The 15820-nt window shown below is 46.4% G+C and overlaps 1 protein-coding gene across 1 annotated transcript in view; it reads right to left on the reverse strand.

Annotated features, from left to right (window-relative positions):
* The window catches only part of COBL (cordon-bleu WH2 repeat protein), a 177704-nt gene extending 163168 nt beyond the window's left edge, over window positions 1-14536 (reverse strand). Inside the window, exons 1-5 of the mRNA XM_065884338.1 lie at window positions 14526-14536; window positions 13847-14008; window positions 13384-13491; window positions 11640-11822; window positions 4243-4446 (exon numbers count right to left, since the gene is read on the reverse strand). Coding sequence (XP_065740410.1) covers window positions 4243-4446; window positions 11640-11822; window positions 13384-13491; window positions 13847-14008; window positions 14526-14536 — 668 coding nt within the window. The remainder of the gene's footprint in view (window positions 1-4242; window positions 4447-11639; window positions 11823-13383; window positions 13492-13846; window positions 14009-14525) is intronic.
* Between the last annotated feature and the right edge of the window lie 1284 nt (window positions 14537-15820).

Consider the following 15820-nt stretch of genomic DNA (forward strand, 5'->3'; position numbering starts at 1 on the left):
TTATTTTTAAAACGCACGTGAAATTTGCATGCTACCTTTAATGCAGAACTATTGTTCACTATGTGTAAGTTAAATGGACGTTCAGATGCACCAGCTTTCTCCTGACTTGCCTAGCGCTGGGGTGGAACCTTGCATCCCCAGAGGCACGTGCAGTCTTGTTAGCGGCAAGTGGAGCCGTAGGATGGCTTCCAGGATACACGCTGGGACCCGGCCAGCCCTCGTGTCCAGGCCGCGCATCTCCCCTTCTCAATCCGGGTCCCAGCAGCAGTACACTTCCGCCTTCTCGCACAAACTGGTCCTTTTGCAAATGCTATTTATTTCCTTCTATTTGCTGGGATGTCCTCCTCCCAGTGTCTCATGAAAGCTAAGTGTTCAATATGTATTTTGCTCAATGAATAAATGATCGTTTTCATTTTTTTAGTCTATCGGGATCCCACAGAAGGAGACTGCCACTCGGGAGGATGGGTTTAGCACCAAATCCAAAACCATAACAGCACCTCTTCACAGGATAAGCAAGGAGTTGATAATCTATGGTCTGCCCCTTAACCAGGCTATTTCCTCACAGGAAAGATTCTTATAAAGAAACTTAGTAACTGGAGGCTGCTGATGAAAATTAAGGGATTTTTAAGGCAGTGAAAATACCCTGCATGATACTATAATGGTGGATACATGTCATGATACATCTGTCCAGACCCAGAGAACGTAAAACACCGTGACTGAACCCTGATGTAAGCCATGGACTTTGGGTGATGATGACGTGTCAGTGTAGGTTCATCAATTAGAACAGAGGTACCACTCTGGCGGGGGATGTGGATAACGGGGCAGGTTGGGTGTATATAGGGGCAGGGGGTTTATGGGAAATATTGCTGCTTTCCTCTCAATTTTGCTGTGAACTTAAAACTGCTCTGAAAAATAAAGTCTTTTAAAAAATAGTATCCTTTAAGTGAAAATGTAAATCGAGTTAAACCAAGCCTATTATTTGGAGAGTGGTCCTCTTCTGGCAGCATCCCCAGCATCAAAACCGCCCTTTCCGGCTTTACCCGCTTCACACACTGGTGCTGGAGAAGAACCAGCTTCCTTCAGGCCCTGGAGCCACGAGCTCACAGGGAGCAGGGTTCAGGCCACGGGGCCTTGCTGAAGCTGCAGGCCAACCACACACCTGCTTTCTCTGTAGGGAGCGTGGCCAGTACCTTGATGGGCAGGTGATGGAGGACAGACCAGGGTTGGGCTCGCTCACCCCTCCCCTCCCCTTCATCTCGGAACAGGTGAACTCTCTCCAGAAGGGATTCGGAGGACAATACCTGTGCCATGGGAGTCCTGTGCTGTTTTACAAGGCCGGGAACCTGCAAATCCATGCACGGTTGTAAACTTGGCTATTATAAATGGGGTCTGACAGTCCACAGAGGCAGGACTGAACATTGAGAGAGATTTCCTCTATCCTGCGAGGGAAATGCTTGCCTCCTCCTGTCCTGGGCCCCTCGGGCTTGCATGCCAACTGGACGTGAGTTAATTTACCACATCAGAATGACACGGACCCAAATCTCGATTGCTCGACGCCATTTATGAAGCTCCCTTTTGGCAAAGGGCATTTTCTCTTCAAAGACCTTCTCTTTACTTGTCCCCCAGTTAGAGTGATGGGACCAGCGGCCTCCTGGCAGTGGCCCTGAGCAGTGCTGGTAGCACCCTTCCTAAAAGGGCACCGGAGCTTCTTCCTTAAGAAAGTTCCAGAACACCCGTTCCCATGTCTCATCTAAGAACATACTGAGACTTTTACTTACGTTTCTAAATCCAAAGGAAACTTTAAAAAAAGAGAGAAAGAAAAATCACTGTCGTATGCAGAATGGAATCACCAGACTCCAAGTACTAATGTGTTTTCCTTGTGAGAATCTTTCATGTTTGGAAAGGTAGTTAAGGTGCTGACTGTAAATTATAAACGACTTACTTATCCAGCGGAAAGGTGGACATGTTCTCTGATAAAATGGAAGAGAGAAACCACACTGATAAACGATTAGTAGATCTGGTTTCAGCAAGGGTCAGGAAGGTGACTTGGGCCCACTCTTGTATTATTAAAGAGCAGGACACATAAAACCAATTCCCAAAGCAAGAAGCTGCAGCGTCAGCAAGTTGCAAGCCGCTGAGGGAGCCCACAGGTTGCTGCAGGAAACCCTTGGGGAAGGGATGAGTATTGACCTCTTAGAAAAGAGAAGAGTATTTTAATACTTAATCTCTACAGCTGAACCTATTCTCACAGCCGCATTGCAACATGGCACAGTGATAACTTCTACTCTGAAAGAAAAAGAAAATTAAAATTGGAAGAATGTGTTCAGTTTGAAAACATCTTTCGAAATAATATTTTTAATTTACAAGTGGGCATTCTCTCTCTCCTCATGCACTTGTAAGATCGGACCTGTGTATTATTTAAGACATGACCCATGAGTCCATTTTCTTAAAAGATATGTAACTAGACAAAGAAGCCACGGTTTCACAGGTGTATACTTAGCCACAAACTCAAGCTGTACACATGAAATATGGACAGTTTTTATATGTTAATCACACTTCACTAAAGTGTTTTTTTATAAATGTAACTAGAAATTGGGCCAAAAATATAAGAATGCTGAGTCAACTGTAATAGAGTCACTGATAAAATGACACTCGTCTATTAAAGTAGTTTGTAAACCTATGCTAATATGGCCTGCTTCTCAAGTTAAAGCTAAGTGGGAAAAGCGTATTTAGAACAAAGATTCCTCTGTAAAACAAGAAACACAGACACTTTAGAAACCTGAACATCTCTTGCGTGAACCCTGCCCACAGGAGCTACTGCCTTCTGTGGGTGCTAGGCCACAGGGATCAAGGTAAGTCCTAACTTTGGGGTCCAGAGCCTTCTGCTGGTGGGGTGGTGGCCACAAGGAGAAGCCCCACAGAGGAGCACACCCTGGTGCACCCTGCTGGTAACACTCTGGAAAGCTGCTTGGTACCCCTTTTAGAGTTGAAGACGTTGTATCCTAGGTACATATCAATGCCTGGAGAAACATTCCTTAACTTTTTGTACACATAGCCCATAAAATAATTTTAAAAACTCATGTAACCCTTTGCCAGTAAATTGTCACCTGGAATTTTCCTTATAAAATTTAATAGTTGCAAAGGATGTAATATCAGGTAGAATCAGAATCCTAAGATTTTAACATAAAACTGTTGTACCACTGTTTTCAACGTACCCACAAGAATAAAAACACCCAGAGTGATGTGATTTCCACCATTATCCATTTTTAAAAGACTCGGGCAAACGGAATTTTAAGATTTAAATATTTCATATCATTTCTTACCTTCCTTGGCTTCCTAGAAATACGACTCCCATTGACTCTTGCCTCAGAATTATACAAAACTATTTTTATGCTTGAGTGTTTTTATAATTGATCACTCTATCATATTCTGCACAATAAAATGTCTAAACATGTAAATGGAATTGTTTACTGTGATGTTGTTAAAACTTTTTATTATGGATTGAGTTACTAACCGTAGTGCAGAATTGCTCAAACAGTATAATTACGATCTATTTTGATAAGTATTAAACATCAAGTTAGAAATTCTACCGGTAATAACACCCTTCATACTCTTAGTGGAGTATTACCAATGCTTCCGTCCTGCCTCTTACGGCTGGGAAGGGACGGGAAGAAGAACCAGCATGTGAGCTCGGCCACAGGTACCTTCGCAGGCAGATCATCTCCAAATGAGGGTGCGGGTGGGAATCGAGGGTCTGGAAATTGATTCCCATCAGTGTCAACTCCATGGGTCGGATTTTATTCCTTAATCTAAACCTGCATTGTTTCCATTCGGAAGATGGATAACTGACGGTACTCATACTTCCGAGAGTCAGTCCGTAAGTGGACCCGAGGATGGTCACTCGGGGGGCTGCCCCCAGGCTGTGCAACTTCAGGGCCAAGGATGCCGGCCCCACCTGTGGTGGTGGTCACCTACTCGGACGTGCTTATGGGTCTGAGAGCCCCCTTCCTTCTGAGCCCACCTCTAACAGGAGTGAGCTGCAGTCCTAAGGATGAGGGTGCGCGTGGTGGTCCAGCTGGCACGCAGCCGGGCCGCCTGCGACACTGCAGGTTGTCTCTAGGCCCAGATTTACACCCCGAGGCTCTGGTCCAGCCCAACGCGGGAGGATGCGCCCACTCCTCAGGTCTCGGTGGCTCTGCAAACTGGACGACAGAACTCTCCTCGCCGCACCCAGGCCCTTACCTCCCGTTGACCACACTCTTCTTCTCCAGCCCGCTAGGCAGCACCACGGTCATGGCCACCACCCTGCCGTCCAGCGTCTCCTTCCTGCTGAGCAGGTTCTGCGGGGGGCTGGGGGACGCATCGCGGGAAGGTCTCTGTCCTCTGTGCACGTTGGGGGTGGTGGGTCCCCCGGGAGGGGGCGGAGCACGAGCCTTCATCTTCCTCCTTGAAAGGTGAGAACAGGAAGGACTGAATGAGGTGGCAGCTTCCAACCCAAAGTTAGCAAATCACTTGTCGATGGCCAGCAGCTCCTAAGGACCTTTCCTCCTAATTGTCCAGTCTTATAAGTGCTTAAGGCCTTCTGAGTTGCACAAACTTTTAAAAATCAATATATTACAACAAGGACCTACTGCATAGCCCTGGAAACTATATTCAGTATCTTGTAATAACCTAAAATGGAAAAGAATCTGAAAAAGAATATATATATATACAGAATATATATATACATATATATATATACATATATACACATATACGTGTATGTGTGTGTATAATTGAATCACTTTGCTGTACACCTGAAACATTGTAAATCAACTCTACTTCAATTAAAAAAATCAATATATTAGCACTCTTCAACATAGAGAAAATGGACAACTAAGAAAAGTAGAGGATGCATCATTTTTTTTAATTGAAGTAGAGTTGATTTACAATGTTGTGTTAATTTCTGCTGTACAGCAAAGTGATTCAGTGATATGCATATATACATTCCTTTTTTATATTCTTTCCATTATGGTTTATCACAGGATATTGAATATCGTTCCCTGTGCTATGCAGTAGGACCTTGCTGTTGATCTATTCTTATATATAAAAGCTTGCGTCTGCTAATCCCAAACTCCCACTCCATCCCTCCCCCACCCCTTCTCCTCGGCAACCGCCAGTCTATGGTCTATGGAGGACGCAATTTTGAAAGTAAGTGTTCCTGGAAAGAAACAGCCTAAAATGTGTTCCCCTCCTGGGAGTGGGCTGGGGCAGCAGAGTTTGCTTGGACCAGTCCTTTCTGAACCATTGACTGGGTTACAAATCCCAGCTAATTAAGGGGTCTGCATTGCTCTAGCTGAAACCACTGGATCCACAACCAGCTGAGAATCTGGAGTCCATGGGTCCACGGTATTGAGGATGTGACAGGACTACATCAGGAGGTACTAAATTAGCCAGAAAATCCACCAGACCAACACCCACAGACACGGGCGCTGTGGACGGAGGTGGCAGTTCAGTGGCAGGGGCTACAAGTGACGGTATTTTAACACGACACCTGCTCCCCCTCTGTTTTCACCTTATTTCTGACTGTGCTTTGAATTCTCAATTCACCTTGTAGATTTCTAAACACCTGTCAATAAATCACCCACTCTGACAAACATTTTTAGAAATTCTTGTCTCCTCCACATTATTCAGGGGAGGCAACGGACCTTACTTTGTGTAGGTGTTTTATTTTATATTTAGGTACATAGGTGTTTTATGTACAAGTACATATATGTATATGTATGTGCATATGATGTGTGTTTATGTGTATGTATATGCATGCACACATTTATTTATATGTTTCTTACTTATATATAAGAATCTTATTTTACAGAGGCCCTGCGCATTATATAACAAGAACTGGCATTTACTCAGCATCAGGACCTATGCTAATAACACGCTTAGGAAGCTCACTTCATTGAAAATCTTTTGCAGTTGAGAACACTGAGTGTCAGTAAGATCCTAGCTCCCCCGAAGCCCGGAGCAGGGATGCGGACCAGGTGTGACTGGCTCCCAGGGCCTTGCCCTTCCCCACCTCGCTGTGCTCCGGCCTGCCCTCTTCCAGAGCGAGGAGCCACAGAGAGGCCACGTGAACCCTCAACGTTGAACTTCTCCTGCAGAGCAATGTGCTGGGGCACTCTGGCCCGAAGCATCAGACATCAGAATTCCATTTCTAGGAATGTATCCTAAAGAAACAATCCCACAGGAATGCATTGTGGGAGGTTCAAAGATACTCAGTACAACGCAATTTATAATGGCAAACGTATGTAAGATATTCTAACCACAGGTCAAAAAGAGAGAATTTCAATAAATGATGGTACTAAAACAATGTTATACCAGTACTGGCTAAATATACTTTTTAAAAGCAATTTTTATTTTATATTTGACTATAGTTGATTTACAATGCTGTATTGGTTTCAGGTATACAGCAAAGTGTTTCAGTTATACATATGTATATATATATATTCTTTTTCAAATTCTTTTCCCATTTAGGTTATTAAGAAGAATCAATATTGTCAAAATGATTATACTACCCAAGGCAACCTACAGATTCAATGCAATCCCTATCAAATTACTAATGGCATTTTTCACAGAACTAGAACAAATAATTTTAAAATTCGTATGGAGACACAAAAGACCCCAAATAGCCAAAGCAATCTTGAGAAAGAAAAACAGAGCTGGAGGAATCAGGTCCTCTGATCTCAGACTATACTACAAAGCTCAGTAATCAAAACAGTATGGTACTGGCGCAAAAAAACAGAAATATAGACCAATGGATCAGGATAGAAAGCCCAGAAATAAACCCACACACCTATGGTCAATTAATCTACAACAAAGGAGGCAAGACTATACAATGGAGAAAAGACAGTCTCTTCAATAAATGGTGCTGGCAAAACTGGACAGCTACATGTAAAAGAATAAATATATTTTAAATGTATATAAGTTGATGTTCCAAAATGCTCAATACAGACATTTTAAGAAAACAAACTTTGAAATATTATTTGTTTTGAGAAATACTGTTTATAAGAGAAGTATGCATTATAGCAATAGATCACAAAATAGTCTAGAAAGACAAGGCAAAGAATTAGTAACAACGATCTCTGGGTGATGGGTACCATGACATTTGTTTTGCTATTTTCACTTCTATGCATTTCCTAATTTTTTCTATAATATCACCTCTCTATGCATTAGTTGTAAAATGAAAGAGGTCATTTAAAGTGGGGAAAAACAGCAAATAGGGTTAAGATGAGGCCTCAGACCATCACTGTTCACTTCACTGGCCAACACAAGACTTAGGAATGACACCTGGGTTTCATCCTCTACCCTGATAAGTAGACATAAATTAATTCTCTTTTTCTCTTATTAAAAACCTTATACCTACATCATATTTTTTATAATTTTTATGCTTTATTCTTATTCATTATATATTTTTCCTTTAAACTTATAGAAATAAAGATGAAGTAGGAAACATATATTGCACTGGTCTAAGGACTGTGTAGTATTAATTCATTTATTCCTCACAATAACACCGTGAGGAGGTACTGCCATTCCTGTTTTATAGATAAGGAGTCTGGGCACACCTTTCTCAGATTACAGACAATTTGTTTCCAGAGCCTGAAGTTTTAACCAGTGCATCCTTCAACCTCTATTAGGAAGACCAGATATCGGCCCATTATACAGATGGAAAAGTCAAGGCAGAGAGACTGGTTATGTGTTCCTTCATTAATCAACCATAGGTCTCGGCTAGAAGCCCAGTCTCTGAGCAGTCCACCTGCCATTAGCATTACCTCCCAGCAGCACTTTCAGGAAAAAATCATTTTTAGGAAATAAATATACTTTCCAAGTAAACTACATTTGATTTCTGGGTACTAATAAAGCTGGCTTTACAATGGAATATTACTCAGCCATAAAAAAGAATGAAATGCCATTTGCAGCAACATGGATGAACCTAGAAATTATCATCCTAAGTGAAGTAAGTCAGACAAAGACAAATATCATATGATATCACTTCTATGTGGAATCTAAAATGTGATGCAAATGAACTTAACTATGAAACAGAAACAGACTGACAGAGAACAGTCTTGTGGTTACCAAAGGGGAAAGGTGAGGGGGAGGGGTAAATTAGGAGGTTGGGATTAACATATACACACTAATATATATAAATAGATAAACAACAAGGATTTACTGTATAGCACAGGGAACTATACTCAGTACTCTGCAATAACCTAAATGAGAAAAGAATCTGAAAAAGAATAGATATATGTATATCTATAACTGAATCACTTTGCTGTACACCTGAAACTAACACAAGATTGTAAATCAACTACATCCCAATAAAAAAAGAAAAAAAGCTGGCTTGAAGGCTTGAACTCCTTCAGAACACACTGAATAGAAAAGGAGGCATTTGTTCATTCAGCCAGCACTGCGATGGGGGCAAAAGAGGCAGAAGAAATGTCTACTGCCCCAGATTTTTCCAAATAAATGCTGTCCCCACCACCCAGAGTCAGCTTTGGGACACTGTTTCCATCCCCACCTCCTCCCCATGTGTACTGCTGCACCCCCAAGCCCTCATCACTAACGTCTGCACAAATGCAGTCTCTTTCTACACCCCAGCCTCCTGCCACTCAATCCTACTGTGACCCCCTCATTCCACAAACACGCACTGAGTGCCACCACGGATGCCCTTCATCTTCTCACGCTTTGCTCTGCACGTAGCATCCCCGGCCACACAGAGACCAAGACCCTCCCTGCGGCCACACAGAAACCAAGATGCTCCCTGCGGGCTGCACGGATGCCCAGGAAGGCTTCTGTGGGTCCAGTGCGGTGTCATGCACACATGTGTGAGTGCACATGTATGCATGTGTAAGTTGGCCAACATTGAAAAAACTAGAATGTTTCACAAGAACACAATGAATTTCTGGCTTTTTTTGAAATAATTAAAAATCAAAGATCTGACTGGGCTCTGAACACCTTCACAGCAAAACCCAGCTGTGTGTGGCCATCTGGACCCGTAGACTCCGGGCCATCACACACCTGTCCCCTGTGCATCTGTGACAACACCCAAACCACAGCGGTGCTTGAAAATCAGGGCTCTCCACGGACCCTCAGTCCTGGCCCCTCTTGGATCTCCCCCACTTGGCTGGTAACAGGACACTGGTCCCTGATCCTGGAAGCACGAAAGTCCCCCCTTGCCTTTGCCTCACCATCTGCCTTGGAGGTTTTGATCCCTTGAAGACACAGCTCGAAACCATGTCTCCTGAGAATGCTCCAGGTGCTTCTGGCCTCCAGATACACACGGCTGAGCTCAGGGGTCTCTACCTGCATGCAGAAGCACCTGGGAAACTTAAAAAGTGTTTACCTGCCACCACGAACCAATCAAATCTGAGTCTCTGAGAGCTGGTTTATGTTAACGATCACATCTCTTTAGAACAGAGGCTCCTGTCTTAACATGGAAATGGCATATGGTTTTAGCTGTGATTTTGTATCATTTGATAAAAGCAACTGATAGAAAAACATACAGTTAATATATATGTTCATAACTTCATGAATCTGTTTTTATTTCACAGAATAACATTTGCAGATTTTCAGAAGTGCACGTGGAAAATTTCACACCAAAAGTGACTGCCTGGGGTGCAGATGGATTTGTGGACCTGAAACCAAGCAGGACCCTGTGGGGCTCCTGGGCACGGAAGCCTTGTTTTTAGGGGACAGACTCCAGCCTCCATGCCCTTCCCTGAGTTCCAAAGGGCAGGTTCAAACAGTTGCTAATCAGGGAAGGGAGGGGATGCAGAGACAAAGGACAGCAGTCAAGAAACAACAGTGTAGGCTTGGGGCAGGGTCCTGGGTCCCCCTCAAGGGATACACAGAACAATATCTTTAAGTTCTTTATAGAACTAAACCCCCCCCAAAATGGAAGATATTAGCATTCTTCATTCCAGAGAAGATCTCATCAAGAGACCACCTGAGACCAGATTAAAGTAACCAGAGAAGCCCATTAGGAAGAGCCGGCCTGAGGCCAGTTTAAGGAATGCAGGCCCCGCACACACCCTGATCTTGATCAGCAACCCCCGCCCTTGAACTGTCACTATAAAACTCCTCACCAAATCCCCTCGGGTTGGGACACACAGTTCTGAGGCGTACCAGCCTGCTGTGTCCCCCTGTGCCTGGCAAAGCAATAAATCTATTCTTTTCCACTTCACCCAAAACTCTGTCTCTAAGATTTGATTCCGCACCAGTCCGTAGAGGCTGAGTTTTCAGCATCAGACCCGCTTCAGAAGCTTCGTGTGTGTCCGCGAATGTACAGACCCCAGGCTGGGAAAGCTGCCTGTTGCCAGCCTAAGATCCTGGACGCAGAGGTCCCACCCCCACTGTGATTAATCTCTTTATGAGGCAAACAAGAACCTCATTTCTTCCACTATTAGTTAATATCTCCAGAAGGCAGCAGGTGCTGTACTAAGGCTGTCTGTACGCTCAATATTTAGCACACTGCTCTTCATATTTGTAGGTTCTTAAAAATGCTCATTGATATTGATGCTGGCAACCGTGACATTATATCAGTTTCAGCCTACAAGGAACTCAGCAGACTTATAAAATCTTGAGACAACAATGAAATTGAAGAACTCTGCATGGCCCGCAGTGGTGGGGTGTCCACCTACAGAGGAGGCTGTGAGCAACCCTGAGGATGTGCAGACTTTGGAGATGAGGGAGCGAAAAACGTGTATGGGCGGGGGAGGAAAAAATACTGTAATGTATATCATAGAAGGAGATGTCAAACAGCATCGATGGGCTGACTATACTGCCAGACAGTGTACCAGAGTGCTGTGGTTTTTCCAAATATGCTTTGTCTCTTACTCAACCATAAAAAAGAAAGAAATCATGCCATTTGCAGCTACATGGATGGATCTAAAGATGATCGTGCTAAGTGAAGTAAGTCAGACGGAGAAAGACAAACATCGTATCACTTACACGTGGAATCCGAAAAAAGAAAAAAGATACAAAGAAAGACAAACATCGTATCACTTACACGTGGAATCCGAAAAAAGAAAAAAGATACAAATGAACTTATTTCCAAAACAGAAAGAGACTCACAGACATAGAAAACAAACTTATGGTTACCGATGAAGAAAGGGTGAGAGGGATAAACTAGGAGTTTGGGATTAACATACACACACTGCTATATATAAAATAGATAACCGACAAGGACCTACTGTATAGCACAGAGAACTAAATATTTTGTAATAACCTATCTATAAGGGAAAAGAATCTGAAAAAGAATATATATATATGTGTGTTTGTGTGTGTATATATATATATGGAACTGAATCACTATACTGTACACCCGAAACTAACATGATATTGTATATCAACTATACTTCAACAGCAATAAATAAATAAATAAATAAATACTTTGTCTCATCTGACCCTCATAGTCTAAAGGATAAGATCTCCAGCTCTCATTTTACAGTTGGGGGAACTGTGCACAGGTGGGTTCTAAATAAACAGGTATCCCACAGATACTTGGGGAGTGCCTAAATTACTTCTTTCAAGGTCACCAAGAAAGAGGTCGGGACCAGAGGATAGTTTTGTGTCTGTTTTGTCTGGAGGAGGGGCCCAGCTACTGCGGGAAGAAGTTCCCAGGTGGGACGCCGCTGAGGACCTGGCTGACCCTGTAGCCAGCGGGGTCCCTGAGGCCTTGGGAGGGGAAGTCAGGAGTTAGGTGAGGGAGGCAGCGTCCGGGGAAACGGTTGGAGAAGCAAGCCTGGAGAGGCAGCAGGTACAGCCCCAGGTCCACAGCACGAGGGCTGAAGTGGAGGACAGGTGGGGTGGAGAGAGGATGCCCGGACACAGACGCCGTGAGGGAGAGGATGGGCTGGGGTCGTGGGGAGGCCACTGCACGTCACCCAGACTCCTGCAGGAGGCTCCACAAAGCCCCACAGAGGATGCATCCTGGGGGTCGGCCAGCAATCGGCTTCCCATGGATGGAGTTCGAGATGACAGTGACACTCCCAGTGTAAGTGGAGTGAGTACGGGCAGAGGGAAAGGAGCGACTGAAGACATCTCTCAGAACACTCTGGGGTCCTCACGCTCAGACCAGGCACCTCTGTGGTCCCAGCCACTGAAAAGCCCTGGAAGCGGTGTTAGTACATGCAATCTGCAGGGTGACAGGTCTGTAGATTTAGGATGGGGCTCCCAGGAAGGACAAGGGCGCTGAGAACTCAGTTGTGGCCTGAACCTGTGTGCCTCCTGGTCTCAGGTGGGCAGGCCAATCCCCATCCTCCGTTTCCCCTCAGTCCAGTGTGACTGGCCCTCACACCTGGACAAGGGGCTGACCTGGCTCTGAGGCCACACCTGGCCACAGCAGAAAAGAGCATCTCTTAGGTGGTCCTGTGTGTTCACCTGTGTTGTCTCAGGGGAGTTTCCTTCCTGGACCTCAGTTTCCAGGTCGGTGAAACTGGGGGCTTCCAGTTCTAATAGACTAAGTCACAGAAAAATATAAACCCAAACTACCACCATTATATCACATTAAATTAAGCTGCAGTCTGGACTGGGGTGGCCACGATCAAAAAAATCAGAAAATGACAAATGATGGCGAAGACATGGAGAAATTAGCACCCTTGCGCACTGCTGGGGGGAATGTGAATTGGTGCAGCCACTACGGAAAACAGTACGGAGGGGCCTCAAAAAATTAAAAATAGAACTACCATGCGACCCTGGGTATATACCCAAAGAATTGAAAGTAAAGACTCAAAAAGATACTTGTCACCCATGTCCAGAGCAGCATTATTCACAATAGACAAAAGGTGGAAACAACCAGAGTCTATCAACAGATGAAAGGATAAACAAAATATGGCCCGATACACACTGTGGAATATTTTTCAGCCTTAGAAAGGAAGCAAGTTCAGACACCTGCCATAAGATGGATGAACCTTGAGGACATTAAGCCAAGTGAACAAGCCAGTCACAGAAGGACCCCTATTGCCTGATTCCACTTATAGGAGTTTCGGAGGGCAGCCAAGTTCATACGGGGGCAGGAAATAGAAGGGTGGTTACCGGCGGCTGGGGGAGGGGGGAGACGGGTAGTTTTGTTTGATGGGTTTAACAGAGTTTTTGTTTAACAGAGTTCCGGTTCGCTGAATGGTTCCAGATGAAGAAAAGTTCTGGAGATGGTGGCACAAAAATGTGAATGCCCTTAACATCACCGAATTGTATGCTTCAACATGGCTCAGAAATGGTACATTTTACCTCATGTGATTTTATCACTATTTAATCATTGCCTCCCAGTAAAATTAAGTTTTCATCCTAATAAAATTAGACTTCATCCTAATGAAATCGTTTCATCCTAGTAATGGGATCAGCTGGTACTGTGAGTCTTCCTGCCGGGGCTCGCTCCTTCTTTGGGGCCCCTCAGCCTCTGTCCCACCACCCACGAGAAGCTTCTCTGGCTGGGGGGCAAGGCGGAAGATGCAGGACCTGACGGGGGTGGAGGCTCATGGGCCCCTTAGAGGAAAGGGAAGGAAGGCGTGAGGCTGCATCTGCCCAGGAGGGAGCCCTGAAGGGAGCAGGGCCCGAGGGCAGCGAGGCATCTCTGCTGCGGCCCCCATCCTCCTGCACCCCAGGAGCATCACAACACCTCAGGCTGTGTGTTCAAGGGCGTAACCGTGGGCCAGTTCAAGAGCAGAAGATGCCCAGGTGCACGGACCCCCCAGGCCCCTCCGCTAAAGAGCAGCATCTCCACATGACATGGTCGCAGCGGCACTGGCCTCCTTTGCCCGGAGGGACCACTTTGGACCACTTTCACTCGGTCCAGGGCAGCTGAGGTGCTGACCTTGGAAGGTCTGTGCGGGTGTCGGGCGTTCTTCGGACCACCTTCACTCGGTCCAGGGCAGCCGAGGTGCTGACCTTGGAAGGTCTGTGCGGGTGTCGGGCGTTTGGGGTCACCTGAGTCTGGGAGCGCGTGGCCGTCAAAGGGCCAGGTTTCTGCCCCAGTCTGAGGACCCACCGGGCAGGGACCCAGGGCCTGGCCCCTCCTGGGCACACCCCGGGAGGCTCTTGAGGGCATGAGCTGCTAAGCAAGCCACTCACCTGCCCTCTGCTCCCTCCAGGAAAGCAGCTGGGAGTGCCGGGCAGGAAGGACTTAGCAGATGAAAACAATAAAAATTAAAACGTTCCTGGCATCTCAAAGGTAATCCATCTTAAAACCATCACGTAAAAACATTTCTGGCATTTCAAACAGCATCAGTCAGAGCTCCAAACGGTTTTATCTTAAAACCATCACATAGTTCTGACCCAAATGTCAGGGCCATGTCTGCTAGTTACCACATCAGCGGGGGCACTGCCAGACGGCTTTTTCCGCCCAGAGCCCTTCGGTGTGAATCAGGAGGCGGAGACGCTGCCCCAACGAAAGGCAGCCGATCCAAGACGGTGTGGGCTGTGCGTCTGACACCGTCTGGGCTCAGCGAGTGCAAATCCCAGGGCCGAGTCCAGGCGGCTGAATGAAAACCGACCTCCAGGCCATGGCTGGCACCCAGCCAAGCTGGAGGGGCCCGGGCAGGCAAGGCTGCAGCCTGAGAAGAGAATGTCCACACAGCTCTCTACTTCCCTGAGCACAGTCCAAAGGGCGCTCTGCTCTCTAGTGTGACTGTCCATGGATGCCGAGGCTGGTGCCCATTCCGCCGAATGAGAAGACTGCAGGATCCCCGCCCATTTACCATGCTGGCAGCCCGGGCAGGAAGCGGGGTGAACAGCGTCTCCTGAAAGGGAATTTCAAAGTTCAAAGAAATCTGAAGCCCGCCCAAATTTCAAAGAAGAACCAGACCAGGCTACTCGTGGTTCTGATCCGCCGGTGAAGCAAGCTGTGGCTCGGTGGGTCTGTTGGCGCTGCAGGCGGAAGGGGTCACCGTTCTCTTCTCAGAGTCTTCCCGAGCAGAAGTTTGCTTCCTCTCCGAAGAGTCAGAAAATTGGACACGAGCTGCCCTGGTTCTCAGGGTCAGGTCACTTCCAGGGTCACCTGGATTCTCCTCCAGCTCTTGGACGCGAGGTCTCTTCTCATCCCCAGGGAGGGAGCAGCCCCAAGGCTGCCAGGCACTTCCGCTGAGAGTCAGTGCGGGAGGCCTGGGGTTCTGGGCAAATGGCCCCGGCCGGCCGGCCAGCCTCCCGAATCTGACTCTGAGTTGAGCCACCTCCTTGGGAGTCGTGGATGCAGCAAAGAATTCAGTGATCTGGGAATCACTGGTCTGGAGGAAGCATCCGAGAAAGGCGGGCAGGAATGACAGGCTTTTAATCATACCATCACAAACATTATCCTTCACACCTGAAGACTTAACTTCTCCTATGAGCAATGCCACGCGTGTCTAGGAAGACAGTCATCCACTAAACAAATATGTGGTGGCCCCATCACATCCCAGGACCATCCTAAGATCGCTGATCACAGCTGTAAGTCATCCTCCACGGGATCACGGTCCCCAAGGCTGGGCAACAGCTCACGTGACACAGGAGGAAGGATGGTACAGCCACGAGGGCACGGAAGGCAAGACTGCTCCGCAGGGACTGGTAAGGGCTCCTGATTTAGGCTGAGTTCACAAAGTTGCAGGAGATGACGTGTGAGTGGTGACATGAACCATCAGACGGAGGTGTGGTAAGCACAAGCGCGGGCCTGAGGCTGTCCCCAGCAAGGATGGTCATTCTGACGGCACCAAGGTGGGACGGGGCTTGGGATGTGGGCGCATTTCAGGAAGGCTGGCATGTGGTGAGGCAGGGGGATGGGCACAGACTGGGTCAGGGAGGGACCCTGGGCGCGCGG

The sequence above is a fragment of the Phocoena phocoena genome, chromosome 9 (genome assembly GCF_963924675.1).
Source record: "Phocoena phocoena chromosome 9, mPhoPho1.1, whole genome shotgun sequence".
Classification (NCBI taxonomy): domain Eukaryota; kingdom Metazoa; phylum Chordata; class Mammalia; order Artiodactyla; family Phocoenidae; genus Phocoena; species Phocoena phocoena.